This window comes from Heteronotia binoei, chromosome 10 (genome assembly GCF_032191835.1).
Source record: "Heteronotia binoei isolate CCM8104 ecotype False Entrance Well chromosome 10, APGP_CSIRO_Hbin_v1, whole genome shotgun sequence".
Lineage (NCBI taxonomy): Eukaryota > Metazoa > Chordata > Lepidosauria > Squamata > Gekkonidae > Heteronotia > Heteronotia binoei.
This window is the reverse complement of record NC_083232.1, coordinates 43,793,220-43,807,588: the sequence shown is the minus strand read 5'-3', so window position 1 is coordinate 43,807,588 and position 14,369 is coordinate 43,793,220. Positions and strand designations below refer to the sequence as shown.

At 40.7% G+C, this 14,369-nt stretch overlaps 1 protein-coding gene across 1 annotated transcript in view; it reads right to left on the bottom strand.

The window, feature by feature from the left end:
- Nucleotides 1–14,369, bottom strand: part of LOC132578472 (probable acyl-CoA dehydrogenase 6) — a 79,949-nt gene that overhangs the window by 32,763 nt on the left and 32,817 nt on the right. Inside the window, exon 3 of the mRNA XM_060248510.1 lies at nt 1,821–1,950. Coding sequence (XP_060104493.1) covers nt 1,821–1,950 — 130 coding nt within the window. The remainder of the gene's footprint in view (nt 1–1,820; nt 1,951–14,369) is intronic.

Here is a 14,369-nt window from a genome sequence, read left to right as displayed (position 1 = left end):
AACGTGCAGTTAGCTCTATTTTTTTTTTTACATAGAAGGGCTTATTCTCTAACACACTAATTCTTAGGTAAACAATTTCTAAATGGCATGCTAAAAATCCTGTTGAGATTTTCCTTTATAGTCTTTTTGATTTTAGTGTCTAAATGCTAAATTGCTGATACTTGCATATTAATCTCGCTTGCTGAATTAATCTCTCTTGCTGAATTAATCTCTCTCATTGAATTACTTCCATTCATCTTTTATAATCAAGTATCCAATCTTGTTCTTGCCTCCATTTAGTTGGTGGTAACATTATATACTGAAGAGCTCATTTTTAACTTGCTGGCTTATCTCACTGACACATACCATAAATAGTTTATCTCACCAGCCTGTGACTTCCAAATATGATAAGCAGAAGTTTGGAAAAACTACAGTAGTTTTTGCTATTCTGAAAAAGTAAAAACAGAGTAATCAGGAAACTCAGATACTGGAACAGTACTATACTATTACTAATTATTGCTTCATTTACAAAGTGCTCTATGACCTTCATTGCATTTTTGCCTTCACAACAACCTCGTTAAATAGACCAAAAGCAAAGAGATCATGTATTCAAGCTGATTACTTTTTGCACTATGCATTTTCATCCTGACTCCAACTGGCTCTTTTTTGCAACCCCCTCCCATCCACTGAGCTGGATAGAATGGCTGATGGATTTTCATTGTCACTTGCATCTGATGAAGTGAGATTTGGCCCACAAAAGCTTATACCCTGGGAAATTTTATTGATCTTTAAGCTGCTACTGGACTCAAAAATTGTTCTACTACTACAGAACATGGCTACTCATCAAAAACCAGCCCCTGATATGTCATGGGGGATACCAGCAGAGGTGAAAACATTCTCTGCACAATAACCATGAATCATGCTGTGAGTAATACTTGATATGACTGGGAATGGGAGATGTTTCCATGGTTGAGCTGATCCCTGTGATCAACATGTTGTCTGGGCCTTCAGAAAGAAATTTGGAATCTTTTTAGATGGATTATATAAATGTGATTGCATCATAAAATGTATAGGAAAGAACTTCCCCATCAAGCTATTCATTGCGTATAGGGATTGTACTGGAGTTATAGTCATAATGCTTAGTATTTAATGTTTTTCCTGCAAGTTCAAAGTGCTTTTCCTGCATGTTCAAAGTGTTTTGTATACATTATTTCAATATAATACTTTACAAACTGTTGTGTGGAAGAAATAATAGTGGCATGCTTAAAAGTCACAGAGCGAATGAGATGAACCAGGGACTTTCAAGTTCTTGCTGAATCTGTCAAGTCCCTATTATTCTTCATACAACCAAACTGTACAACTCCTGTTATCCTTTGTTCCAAGGAGGCTGAAGTCCTGTGACTTTAGGGCTGATTCTGCACTCACCTTTCTCCGGGACAGGCTTCCGTTTCTGGGCAGAGCAAGCTGGCGATTTTGCACCAGTTGCTCCACACCGGCATCTTGCGTGGGGCAAACTGGCGATTTGCCTCGTCGCAGTGTAAACCTGTTGTTTCAGGTTTAGGCTGCAGTGGGGCAAATTGCGGGTTTGCCCCGCACAAAATGCCGGTGCGGAGCAACTGAGCTGCCCTGAGCCACTTGGTGGGAAGGGCGGGATATAAATCATAAATAAACTAAAACTAAATAAACAAAAACTAAACTGGTGTGAAATCGCCAGTTTGCTCCACCCAGAAACGGAAGCCTGCCCCGGAGAAAGGTGAGTGCAGAATCAGCCCCAGAAGAAAAACTATACTTAAGTGGAGGCAAACAAAAGGGAGCTGGAGTTTCTTGTTGGAAAGATTTACCTTGCTAGGGCTGGAGTAGCCATGTCACTTTGCACTCCAATGGCCATGGACACTCCTCCACAGCGAATATTTCCCAGCTCTTCTGCCACTGCCATGCTGTAGGAAAAGTCCAATCCCAGGCCGCCATATTCTGGATATGAAAAAATTAGTGTGTGTTTAAAATGATAAAACTGTTATTCAAACTTATAGAAGCAGACTCAGGATTCCCTTGCTTTATTTGCAAATGGACTCAAGGTGGACAAAGAATCTTCTACAGGAAGCCTTCCTTTTACTCAGCAGAAGGGACTCAGAAAGTCCAACCCGCAGTTTCCAAACACAGCAACTATTTTTTTCCAGCAAAACGATGATAAACCAAATGCATCAAGAAGCCATCAGACTGAATGTTGTCGCCACCCTCCATCTACCAGCACACACACAAAAATCTGGTTTTGGCTGCTCAATCAAGACTTCAACAGACTATCAAGGTCTCTGTTATTAACATGTTAGGAAACCTTATTTGACTGTGTACAGTAAACCAAAGATGCATACTTTTCAATCAGATATGAAATGGACAGCATACCATTAACAGACATTTGGAAAAAACCGGGCCAGAAGGTTGATCTGGAACAACAAATGAAACCATTAAAAAATCACCTAAAGTTTAACACAGAGCGCTTCATATTTTTCTAAAGAACCTCTAAAAGCAAAAATAATCCTCTAAATGTAAAACCCACCAAAACTCTGAAAGATGTAAGGGTCCCATCAAAGGATTTCTTTTACTAAACCTTTCCTTCTTTTCCCGCTAGCTTATCTGTACAGGAAACTGTCATGAAGTAATTCAGCCAGCTCTGGCCAAACAGAGAAGGGGTGTAGCTCTTGAAAATGATCCCCAATCTCTGTGCTAACTGCTGCCAATGGAAAATACTAAGCTAGATGGCCTGTGGTCTTATTCATATGGGGCAGCTTATAAACAGGGTGTTAGCAACAGCAATGGATTGCACACTCAGACGTGGAGAGGTATTTAAAGGGTTAATTTACTTGCAAAGTAATCTAGTAACTGATTGGGGCCTGGAAGTTTCTTCTTCTAGATTCTCTTTTGATTGTTCCTTCTGCTGATATTTGCTGAATCTGCTGAAGGTCAGGAGAGAAGTCTGCACCGTACCTGTTAGCTGTTCTGTGTGCCTGAAAGTAAAAGGGTTTTACTTGAAAGAATCTTCACCCTAAACTCATTCTTAGTTGCAAAGCTGCAACATCTTTCATAGGGTACTGCAACATAGCCAAGGAAGTCAACAGAGTAAATGATATTCCTTGGGCCCTTAAGAATTTATTAGGGTTGTTCTCTACTCGTGCTGGCTTTAGAAAAGTGCTGCTTTTATCCCTCTCTGTCTCTGCTCTCAGCTACACAAGACTGAAGACTGACAAAAGCCTGCCAAGACAGTAAGTAATTAGTGTTGCCTCATTTAAGTTACATACCATGGCACTCCCTACAAGGAGAGTTCCAGCATGGTTAGGAACCAGCAGGAGATTGGTTGAGGCAAGGACATTGGGGTGCAGCTGTTAGTAATGGTGTGATGTTGCTTCCAGGAAAACCCGGAAGTGATGCCACATCTCTCTAGGAGCCACCTGAAACTCTGTGGTAAAACTATACCAATTTTGACAATTTCTAGAGAGTCCTCATAATTCTGAGAGAGTCTCCCATCATGTCCAAGTTTTCCCCATAAGTGATACCAGTCCTTTCTAGGAATCACCAAAAGATACACCATAGAATTTCTGGTGATTTCTAGAGAGGAGTGACATCTGAATTTTCCCAGAGGCATCATCACATCAACGCTGATGACCTTTTTTTCCCTTTTTATCTGACCAGATGCTGAAGTGCCAGCAGTCTAGGACCCAAAAGGCACATGACAACCCTATGAACCAGGATCTTCTCATTGTAAGCTACCCATTTCATATTTGATCTAAAGTTCATCAGAGTTAGTATTTCTTCTAGTAGCTGATTTTTATCAAATTCACAAGCTGTGATTTCTCAACAGACTGAAAGAGCTTTAAGAATCTTTGTTGCCACACCCAAACTAGATGCATACCTGTGCAGAAGGTGACACCCTTCCCAGCAATGAGGGCCTTCAGCACCTAAGGCTTCCTTGCCTCTGGCTACAAGAATGAGCTGAGGGCAAAACTCTGTATATGTACTTCCCAACATGCAAACACAGAAGAAGACAGAAACAAGATATAGGATGACCCTGACAGGCTGGAAAACTGGTACTGGAAAGTTATGTGCCAGCTGTTAGTGTAATCACACACACTTTTATATATGTGCAGTGCAGTAAAAAAAAAAAAAAGACACATTCCCCACTTGGATATTTAACTTCTAGAGGAGGAAATGGAAACCTGAAAACTGACAGATAAAACGTTTTGACAAGCTCTTCTCAATGGCGACAAACAATATGGACTGTCTGCCAGAGTCTCGAGGTGGCAGGAGGAAGGTGGCGGGCCTAGCTCGCCTGGGAAATTTTAGATGTTTGTATGCAAATGCTAGAAGTGTTCGAAGTAAAATTGGTGAATTGGAATGTTTAGTGTTGGGAGAAAACATAGACATTGTGGGAATTTCAGAAACTTGGTGGAATGAGGAGAATCAGTGGGACACGGTGATTCCTGGATATCAGCTATATCGGAAGGATAGGGAGGGAAGGGTTGGAGGTGGGGTGGCTCTGTATGTCAGAGAGGAAATATGGTCCAGTAAGACTGAGGTCAGAGAATTAGATTCACTTTTAGAAATGCTTTGGGTTGAAATAGAGGGCCCAAAAGGAAATTTAACAATGGGAGTTTGTTATCGCCCACCAAATCAAAAGAGAGAGGACGATTATAATATGATGGAAGGCTTAAAGATAGCGGCTAAACGTAAAAACTGTGTCATAATAGGTGATTTTAACTACCCGCAGATTGATTGGGTCAATATGTGTTCTGGTCGAGAGAAAGAGATTGAATTTCTTGATGCTCTCAATGACTGTGCTATGGAGCAGATGGTCTCAGAACCTACCAGGGGTGGGGCGATCCTGGATTTGGTCCTAAGTAATGCCCAAGACTTGGTGAGAGATGTAAAAGTGATTGTGCCGCTTGGGAGCAGTGACCATAATGTTATTGATTTCACCGTTTGTATAAATAGGGAGTTGTCCAAAAAGACCGCCACAACCACGTTTAACTTTAAAAGGGGTAATTACACTGAGATGAGGAGGCATGTGAGGAGGAAACTGAAAGGAAAGGTACATACGGTCAAAACCCTTGGGGAAGCTTGGACGCTATTTAAAACTATAATCCTAGAAGCTCAGATAAAATACATACCACAAGTTAGGAAAGGCACAAACAGGCATAAGAAAAGGCCTGCGTGGTTAACTAACAAAGTAATGGAAGCTGTAAAAGGTAAGAAGGACTCCTTTAAGCGGTGGAAAACCAGTCCAAGTGAGATTAGTAAAAGGGAACACAGGCTGTGGCAAATCAAATGCAAGACTGTGATCAGGCAGGCAAAAAGGGACTATGAGGAGCATATTGCAAAAAACATAAAGACCAACAATAAAACTTTCTTCAAATATATTAGAAGTAGGAAACCAGCCAGGGAGGCAGTGGGGCCCTTGGATGACCATGGGGTAAAAGGATTACTGAAGGAGGATAGGGAAATGGCTGAGAAGCTAAATGAATTTTTTGCCTCCGTCTTCACTGTGGAAGACGAGAACTTTTTGCCCGCCCTAGAACCACTAATTTTGGAAGGGGTGTTGAAAGACCTGAGTCAGATTGAGGTGACAAAAGAGGAGGTCCTACAACTGATAGACAAATTAAAAACTAATAAGTCACCGGGTCTGGATGGCATACATCCGAGAGTTCTGAAAGAACTCAAAGTTGAACTTGTGGATCTTCTAACAAAACTCTGTAATCTTTCATTGAAATCTGCCTCCGTTCCTGAGGACTGGAAGGTAGCAAATGTCACCCCCATCTTTAAAAAAGGTTCCAGAGGAGATCCGGGAAATTACAGGCCAGTCAGTCTGACTTCAATACCGGGAAAGTTGGTAGAAACCATTATCAAGGACAGAATGAGTAGGCACATTGATGAACACGGGTTATTGAGGAAGACTCAGCATGGGTTCTGCAAGGGAAGATCTTGCCTCACTAACCTGTTACATTTCTTTGAGGGGGTGAACAAACATGTGGACAAAGGCGACCCGATAGATGTTGTTTACCTTGACTTCCAGAAAGCTTTTGATAAAGTTCCTCATCAAAGGCTCCTTAGAAAACTTGAGAGTCATGGAGTAAAAGGACAGGTCCTCTTGTGGATCAAAAACTGGCTTAGTAATAGGAAGCAGAGAGTGAGTATAAATGGGCAGTCTTCGCAGTGGAGGACGGTAAGCAGTGGGGTGCCGCAGGACTCGGTACTGGGTCCCATGCTCTTTAACTTGTTCATAAATGATTTAGAGTTGGGAGTGAGCAGTGAAGTGGCCAAGTTTGCGGATGATACTAAATTGTTCAGGGTGGTGAGAACCAGAGAAGATTGTGAGGAACTCCAAAGGGATCTGTTGAGGCTGGGTGAGTGGGCGTCAACGTGGCAGATGCGGTTCAATGTGGCCAAGTGCAAAGTAATGCACATTGGGGCCAAGAATCCCAGCTACAAATACAAGTTGATGGGGTGTGAACTGGCAGAGACTGACCAAGAGAGAGATCTTGGGGTCAGGGGTAGATAACTCACTGAAAATGTCAAGACAGTGTGCGTTTGCAATAAAAAAGGCCAATGCCATGCTGGGAATTATTAGGAAGGGAGTTGAAAACAAATCAGCCAGTATCATAATGCCCCTGTATAAATCGATGGTGTGGTCTCATTTGGAGTACTGTGTGCAGTTCTGGTCGCCGCACCTCAAAAAGGATATTATAGCATTGGAGAAAGTCCAGAGAAGGGCAACTAGAATGATTAAAGGGCTGGAGCACTTTCCCTATGAAGAAAGGTTGAAACGCTTGGGACTCTTTAGCTTGGAGAAACGTCGACTGCAGGGTGACATGATAGAGGTTTACAAGATAATGCATGGGATGGAGAAAGTAGAGAAAGAAGTACTTTTCTCCCTTTCTCACAATACAAGAACTCGTGGGCATTCGATGAAATTGCTGAGCAGACAGGTTAAAACGGATAAAAGGAAGTACTTCTTCACCCAAAGGGTGATTAACATGTGGAATTCACTGCCACAGGAGGTGGTGGCGGCCACAAGTATAGCCACCTTCAAGAGGGGTTTAGATAAAAATATGGAGCACAGGTCCATCAGTGGCTATTAGCCACAGTGTATGTGTGTATATAAAATTTTTTGCCACTGTGTGACACAGAGTGTTGGACTTGATGGGCCGTTGGCCTGATCCAACATGGCTTCTCTTATGTTCTTAATGGCAAAAATAGCAGCAGTGATTTTCCAGATATCAGAAAATCAGCACTATGTCCGCTAAATAGGAACAGTTGGTGGATTTACTTTGAAGGCAATATGTAAAGCTTAAAAAGTATGTGTGCAAGCAAGAAATGTGAGGAAAACATATGTAAATATGAGGCTAAAGTACAATTAGGGACGATTCTGATGGATTTGGTCTTTCTACATTCCTTCCAAGGTTTCTATGGTGATAGCTTGGCAGCATGATTTTAAATTCACACTGCACATTCCTGGGTGGAACTCAAGAGGTAAATAAATTCAGAGGGAGTGTTTATTGATTGTGATTGTACCACAGGACAGAGTTAATTTGTCTACAAAAAATTCCTGGTTGGAAAATTCCTAGACGTCTAGGGGTGGACCCTGGGGAGGGCATAGGGTTGCCGATCTGCAGTTGGAGGGCAGGGGATCTCCTGGTTTGGAGGTCCTTCCCCCATTTCAGGGTTATCAGAAAGCAAGGGTGGGAGGGATTAAATGTCTGCTGGGCACTCCATTATACCCTATGAAGACTGGTTCCTATAGGCTATAATGGAGAATTGATCCATGGGTATCTGAGGCTCGGGGGGGGGGGCTGTTTTTTTCAGACAGAGGCACCAAACTTTCAGTATAGCATTTGGTGCCTCTCTTCAAAGAAAACCCCAAATTTCAAAAGGATTGGACCAGGGGGTCCAATTCTATGAGCCCCCAAAGAAGGTATCCCCATCCTCCACTATTTCCAACACAGAGAAGGCAATTAAAAGGAGCATGGTCCCTTTAAATGTGATGACTAGAACTTCCTTTGGAGTTCAGTTGTGCTTGTCACAACCTTGCACCCGGGTCCACCCCAAACACTCCTGGCTCCACCCCCAAAGTCCCCAGACATTTCCTGAGTCAGACCTGGCAACCCTAGCTGTATGCATAGGCCAGACATCAAGGGACCACCTGCAATCTCTCTAGCAGTCCTTTGTACAGAATTAAAACTGTTAAGAATCCCAAATGCTGCAGAAGTTTTTTGATAGGGCAGGGTGTCCGAACAATTAACTTCCCCTCACATTTCCATAATTAAACACCAAGAAAAAAGATGTAGGTTGACCCTATTTGTGTATTATAAAGTCTGCCACAGCCATTCAGATATGACATTTCTGACAATTTTACATGAAATGGTCTCCAGAAAAATAGCTTTGGGTCTCTTTTGATTTTAAAAGGCCTTTGTTCATATATATCACACTATGTATTACACAGTACATTCAAGCACATTCTCCTTCAGCTTACTAAAGCATTTTTAAAAGAAAAAGAACCTGTCAGATACATTCTATTTTTAAGTGCCAAGGCAGGAAACAAAATGAAAGGCTTTTAAGTTGAAAATGAAACATTTGGCCATTTGGAACATTTCAAATTTCACTCAAATAAAAATCTTCCCACTTATTTCATTTGAATGTACTCTTTTATAGAACAGTGGTGCTTTTATAGAGTAGTAATGATAACATGACAGAAAGTTGATGGTTATATATATATAATTATAATATAATATAATAGGGTTATATATGAAAGTATTGAAAGGAGCTATGTTTAATTATTGTGCATTTTTTCTGTTAGTCATTGCATTAAAAATGATATTAGCTGCTGTACTCTTAACTCACATGACTAATCACTGGATTTTTCAGGACTCACATTAACATGTACCAAGCCTGTACACACTTGATAAATATGTATGTTGCCTGACTTATTATGTGTGGCTGGTGGGGTTCCAGTATGTATGCTTATAACATCTGAAACAGCCCTGCAGCAGACCATATTTCCTTGTTCCGTCTTTTAGACACCTGGGGGGGGGGGGGTGATGATGCAATCAACTGCAATTCTATTCTCTGCAATTCTATTTTCCATTGGCTGTGGTAGCCAAAAAAAGGAAATGGAGACAATTGCACTGGTCTCTCAAATTAAATTCAACAAGTGTCTTAACTAGGGAGAGACTGGGGAGGGACATGGAGGATGGCCATCAGTTATGGTGTGATGCCACTTTCCAGGAAAATCCATGATGCCTTTTTAGGAACCACCAGAAACATTATGGTAGAACCACAGAGTTTCCAATGATGACTAGAGAGGACTAACATAACTTCTGGGTTTTCCTCAAAAGTGATGTCACACTATTGGCCCAAGAGCCTTTTAAATTTTCTTTCTCTGAAAATGGAAGCTGGGCGCAAGGAATCCCCTGTCCCTAACAGGGGCTGTTTTAACTTATGCTTTTTTTTCTTTTTTGCCATCACACAGCAATGTTGAATTCCTTCTAAGTGCAGCTTGGACCAGTAAGAATCCCACTCAACTCACCACATTCACTTTTAAGTCCTTGTGCTTCCAGTGTAGCTACAGCTGCTCCTGGTACAAAGATATCACTACATGGGCCCACTTCTTAGGCTCTACTAGTAAAAGGGAGTTTAGAAGCACCCAAGGAGCCTGCATTGGTTATGGTTTTGGCTAGTTTATGTAGCAGTTTTCTAAAGTAACACAGATTATGCCACCTGAATCTGGCTGTAATCACACACGATAAATAATGGACTTTCAATCCACTTTCAGTGCAACTGGTGCAACTGGATTTTACTGTGTGAACTGGCAAAATCCAATTGGAAAGTGCATTGAAAATGGATTGAAAGTGCATTATTTAGTGTGTGTGATCTCAATTCAGAGACTGCTCAGTCATTGTCTCTAACATTAGTGTGATAACACAACCTTTCCTGAAGCTGTTGCAGAAAGCTCAACAGTGCACATTATTATTTTTCTTTAATATACATGGGACTGATCCACACTCAGAAAAACACTTGGATTGCATGTACTTGTGTGTTGGGCTGGTTGCCTCAATATCCTTCAGCAAAACATCTAGCCTTTTTTGATGGTCATTGCCCCATGCAGCCTTTGCAGGACATCCTAACCTGGCTTACAAAATGATGTACAAACCTATCCCAAAATATATTTTTTTCTGAATAGTGGATTTAAGAACATAAGAGAAGCCTTGCCAGATCAAGTCAATGGTTCATCCAGTCCAACTCTCTGTGTCACACAGTGGCCAAAAAACCAGGTGCTATCAAGAGGTCCACCAGTGGGACCAGGACACTAGAAGCCCTCCCATTGTTGCCCCCCACAAGCACCAAGAATACAGAGCATCACTGCCCCAGAGAGTTCCATTAAAACCCTTTGGCTAATAGCCACTGAAGGACTGCTGCTCCATATGTTTATCCAATCCCCTCTTGAAGCTGTCTATGCTTGTAGCTGGATCTGAGGTGTTTCAATACAGTTGCCAAGCTCCCAGACGAGTGAGAGATCCCCCGCTCCCAAACCCTGTTGCCTGCTGCCATTGGAGGTGGAAGCAGGAGAAAAATTAAAAAGAAAACTAAGGCCTCATCAACTTATAAGAAATTATTACCATAGAGTTCCTGCCAATTTGAGAAATTGCTTGAAACTCTATGATAAGAACTTCCTGTAGGTAGATGAGACTTTAGTTTTTCTTTTAAAAAAAATTCATCCAGGATGCTGCCCCCCCACCCCCCACCCCCCATTTATGTTTCATTCACTTAATAATCATAAGGATTTGGTGTTCCACTGGAATTTCTTACAAATCTGCACTTTAAACTGAACCTCCTCTATCCAAAGTAATTTTGCCTTTTGCCAGAGCTGTATCCATTTGAGCTGTAATTAGGGCTCTAAGCTTCCAGTCACGGTGGGGGATCCCCTGCCACCTGCTCCCATTGCCCACCTTGCTCAGAGTTTCTAGTAATTCCCAGAGCTACCTATGCCACTTCTAGTTTCTCACTGTAAGTAACATTACACCTCTTGCAGGGTAATGTCACTTATGTACCCCCCACATCCCTGCCTACAGCCCTCCTGCCAGTGGCAATCCTAGCTATAATGAGTACTTTTTTTTCCAATGACTGATTTGTTCTAGAGGCAAGTGTTCCATATTTCCAAGTCTCACAAATCAAAATGGTCTCTCAGGGAAAGAAATCAGTGGTAATTTGGGTCCCACTAATTTCTGTAAATGGTGGCTGAATTTGTAGTAATTAGCTAGCATGTGCACCTTTGGCACACACACAAAATCTGTAGAAATTAGTCTGAATGTGAATGCAACCTCATACTTAAACAAAGGTAGGGAAATATGTTGCAATTCTGCTCCAAGATAATGGATAAGCAGTGCATTTTTTCTAACGTCAGAGACTTTCTTATGATTGTCAGAGGAAAAGTCCCATAGAACTAACTTCAGAGTATACATGTCTGGGATTTTGTCTTGAGGCTTGCATTGAGCCTACTTCACTTTTAGTTGCCAAGCTGAAACACATCCTCTTAGTCAGGTGTTCAGCTAGGAGTTTTATTTTGCCAGCTTTTTAGTGGTTTGTTCCTACTTTATGGATCATTTTTGTACTGTTTATGTCCAATGGCTTGTTTTTTATATTGTGATGTTGATTTAATTGTAAGTCACCATGAGCAGTATTCTGAAGAGGCAGCACAGAAATAAAACAAATAATATACCTAAAATGCCAGTTTGTTTCATCAATATGAAAAACAAGGAAGGAAAAGAACGACCATTTTCTCCTAATAAATGTAAGGATGAGAAAAATTTAAAATAAAAGGCAACTTTACACCTGTCCATGGGTATTGCAAAAAAATATGTTCAGGAAGAACATCACATAGACTTACACTAGACGTTTAAGCATATTTTTAAAAATCAAAACAGAATTAGGGCACACATTTAGTTGATGCATATTATTAGTCTTTCTGGAAAGAAATTAACAGCAATCATCAGTTTGAAAGGTTTAGCAAGTATGCAGTCAATTCTAAGCAACTAAAACGCCTAAGAATGGAATCACAGCCTCAACAGTAACAAAAGAAGAATTACTGTGCAATCCTAAGTAGAGCTATACCCTTCTTACTCTGTTAGGATTGAACTGTTAGTCATATTAGTGTTTAAAATCAGAGCACAAAGAACCCTGTGGCCAATTATGAAACATATGGCACAGATAGCAGCAAACCAAAGTCTGCTTTACACTTGTACTTCCTGGTAGACTGAATACTATCAAACTCTTTCCTGTAGTTAACTCACTGTCGTTGGTCTGAGCAGACATTGATGATTAATTGCAAACATGTTGTTGTAATTAATTTCAAATCAAAGCATATTAAAGCTGACTAATGAGCATTGCAGCAAGGCCGTGTTCATTAAAAATTTAAGCTGCAGTGCCATTTCGTGCTTCCAGTTGCCAAAGCACACAGGGAAAAGACTGCTTGACTTAACACAGATAATTACTATGGATTTTAGGGTACTGGCCTGTAGAATAGACAGTGTATAATCAATGTGTATGTCAGTGTATGTCAACCAATGTGTATGTCAAACAATCTGCATGTTGGTGAATGTCAAACACTGAAATCTTGCAGTTTCCACTTAAATATCCTACAGGTCAATCGAATTTTCAAGAAACTGAATTTCCCAGCAAAAGTGTGGAGTGGCCAGCAAATATGTATAATTACAGGCATCAAGCTTCCCCTCATGCCATTAAGATAAATGTAATCATGGAGACCATTATTGTCTTTATGAACATCGCAACAAAAGCAGCAGGTACAGTTTTAAAAAGTCATATAATATATTTTAAGACCAATTAAAACAACACAAAATAGTGTGCAAGTCTTCAAGCTGTTCAGGCTGGAGTTTTTCTTAAATGGATGGGAGCAGATATTCCAAGACTTCATCTTATGGCTTGCACAGAATGACAGACATATTTGAATAGATAAAAAGATGCTGCATGGCACACAGGTATTTGGTTGAACTTTTGCCTTCTGTAAAGGGAGAACTGGATTCCCCCAGCAGGAAATATAAAAGCCGGCAGGCATTCCAATGGACCACTAGTACCAAACAGAACACATGGTTCCCTTAAAAGGCCAACAGCAGAGAGAAAATGTGGCAGTATTTATATTAACAAAACTGATGAAGCTCTGGGTTTAGAGTCAGTGAAAAATTTGATAATATTATGTAGTAATTGGGGGGTGGGCAAGAAACCCCAAAAGTACAGTCTTCTCCCAGGTATTTTCCTTCAGTTGACAAATTCTTCTCTTTGTCAGGCTGGATTCAGCAAAGCAGACAGGTTAGAGCTAGTCACACTGTTCCAAAGTAAAATCATAAACAAAAGCCTTTGGCTTTTGTTGTTGTTGGGAAGTGCTTCTAGAAACCTGCTAAGATTCCCATGAGGATAATTAAAAGTTGGAAATATTGATTTCCTGTCACTTGTGTTGTATATCTCATGAAATGATGGGTTCTCCTTGTGTAGTCATGTTCAGTGTTCAGCGGTGAGTAGCAGATAGATGCTCAACTATTATTCCAGTAGGTGTGAAAATAACAAATGGGTTCTGGTTTCCACAAGAATCTACACAATCCCTGACATTAGAATGTCATGGGTTGTTTGTGCCTCATACTCAGTTTCTGTTATGGCTGCATGGGTGTAGAGAGAGGTCTTCAGAATTCACACTGCTCCAGATTCATTCCTCAGAGTTAACATTTGCTGCATTTATCTACATGTGGTAGGATGCCTGAAAGACAAACAATGCAATCCTGAGCACAGTCCTAAGTCCACTGAATTCAATGGCCTTACAAGGATGAGACACTATAATACTGTTTTCTTCCCCCCTTTTCCAAGTACATTGGTCCCAGCAATTAGTGACTATGTCTGTTAGCAAGTCTGTTAGGAAGCAAGTCCCATTTTATTCAATCAAGCTTACTCCCTGGAAAGTATTCTAAGGTTGGCAGCCTGTAAGTACCAAACAGGAGGATAAACATTCAGAAGATCAATGGGAAGAAAAGTTTAGAAAAAGTGTTTACATCTATAGATTCCAGAGTGAATGCCCTGCTAGTGGCTGAATAAACAACAACCCTGTGGCACAGTGAATCCTACTTAGTAGCTGAGAAACTATCTACTCATATAATGAAGTCAGAATTTCATTATTCTATTTATTGTTACTTCTTTCTATCACAAACATAAATATAGGTTTAAGCATTATTGATCAGAGATGAACAAAGAAATTTGCGCTACTATTATGTTCAAGAACAACTTTGATTTCTACCATTGTGACATGGATAGAAATGAGTGAAAAACTTTGCACTATCTATATGTAG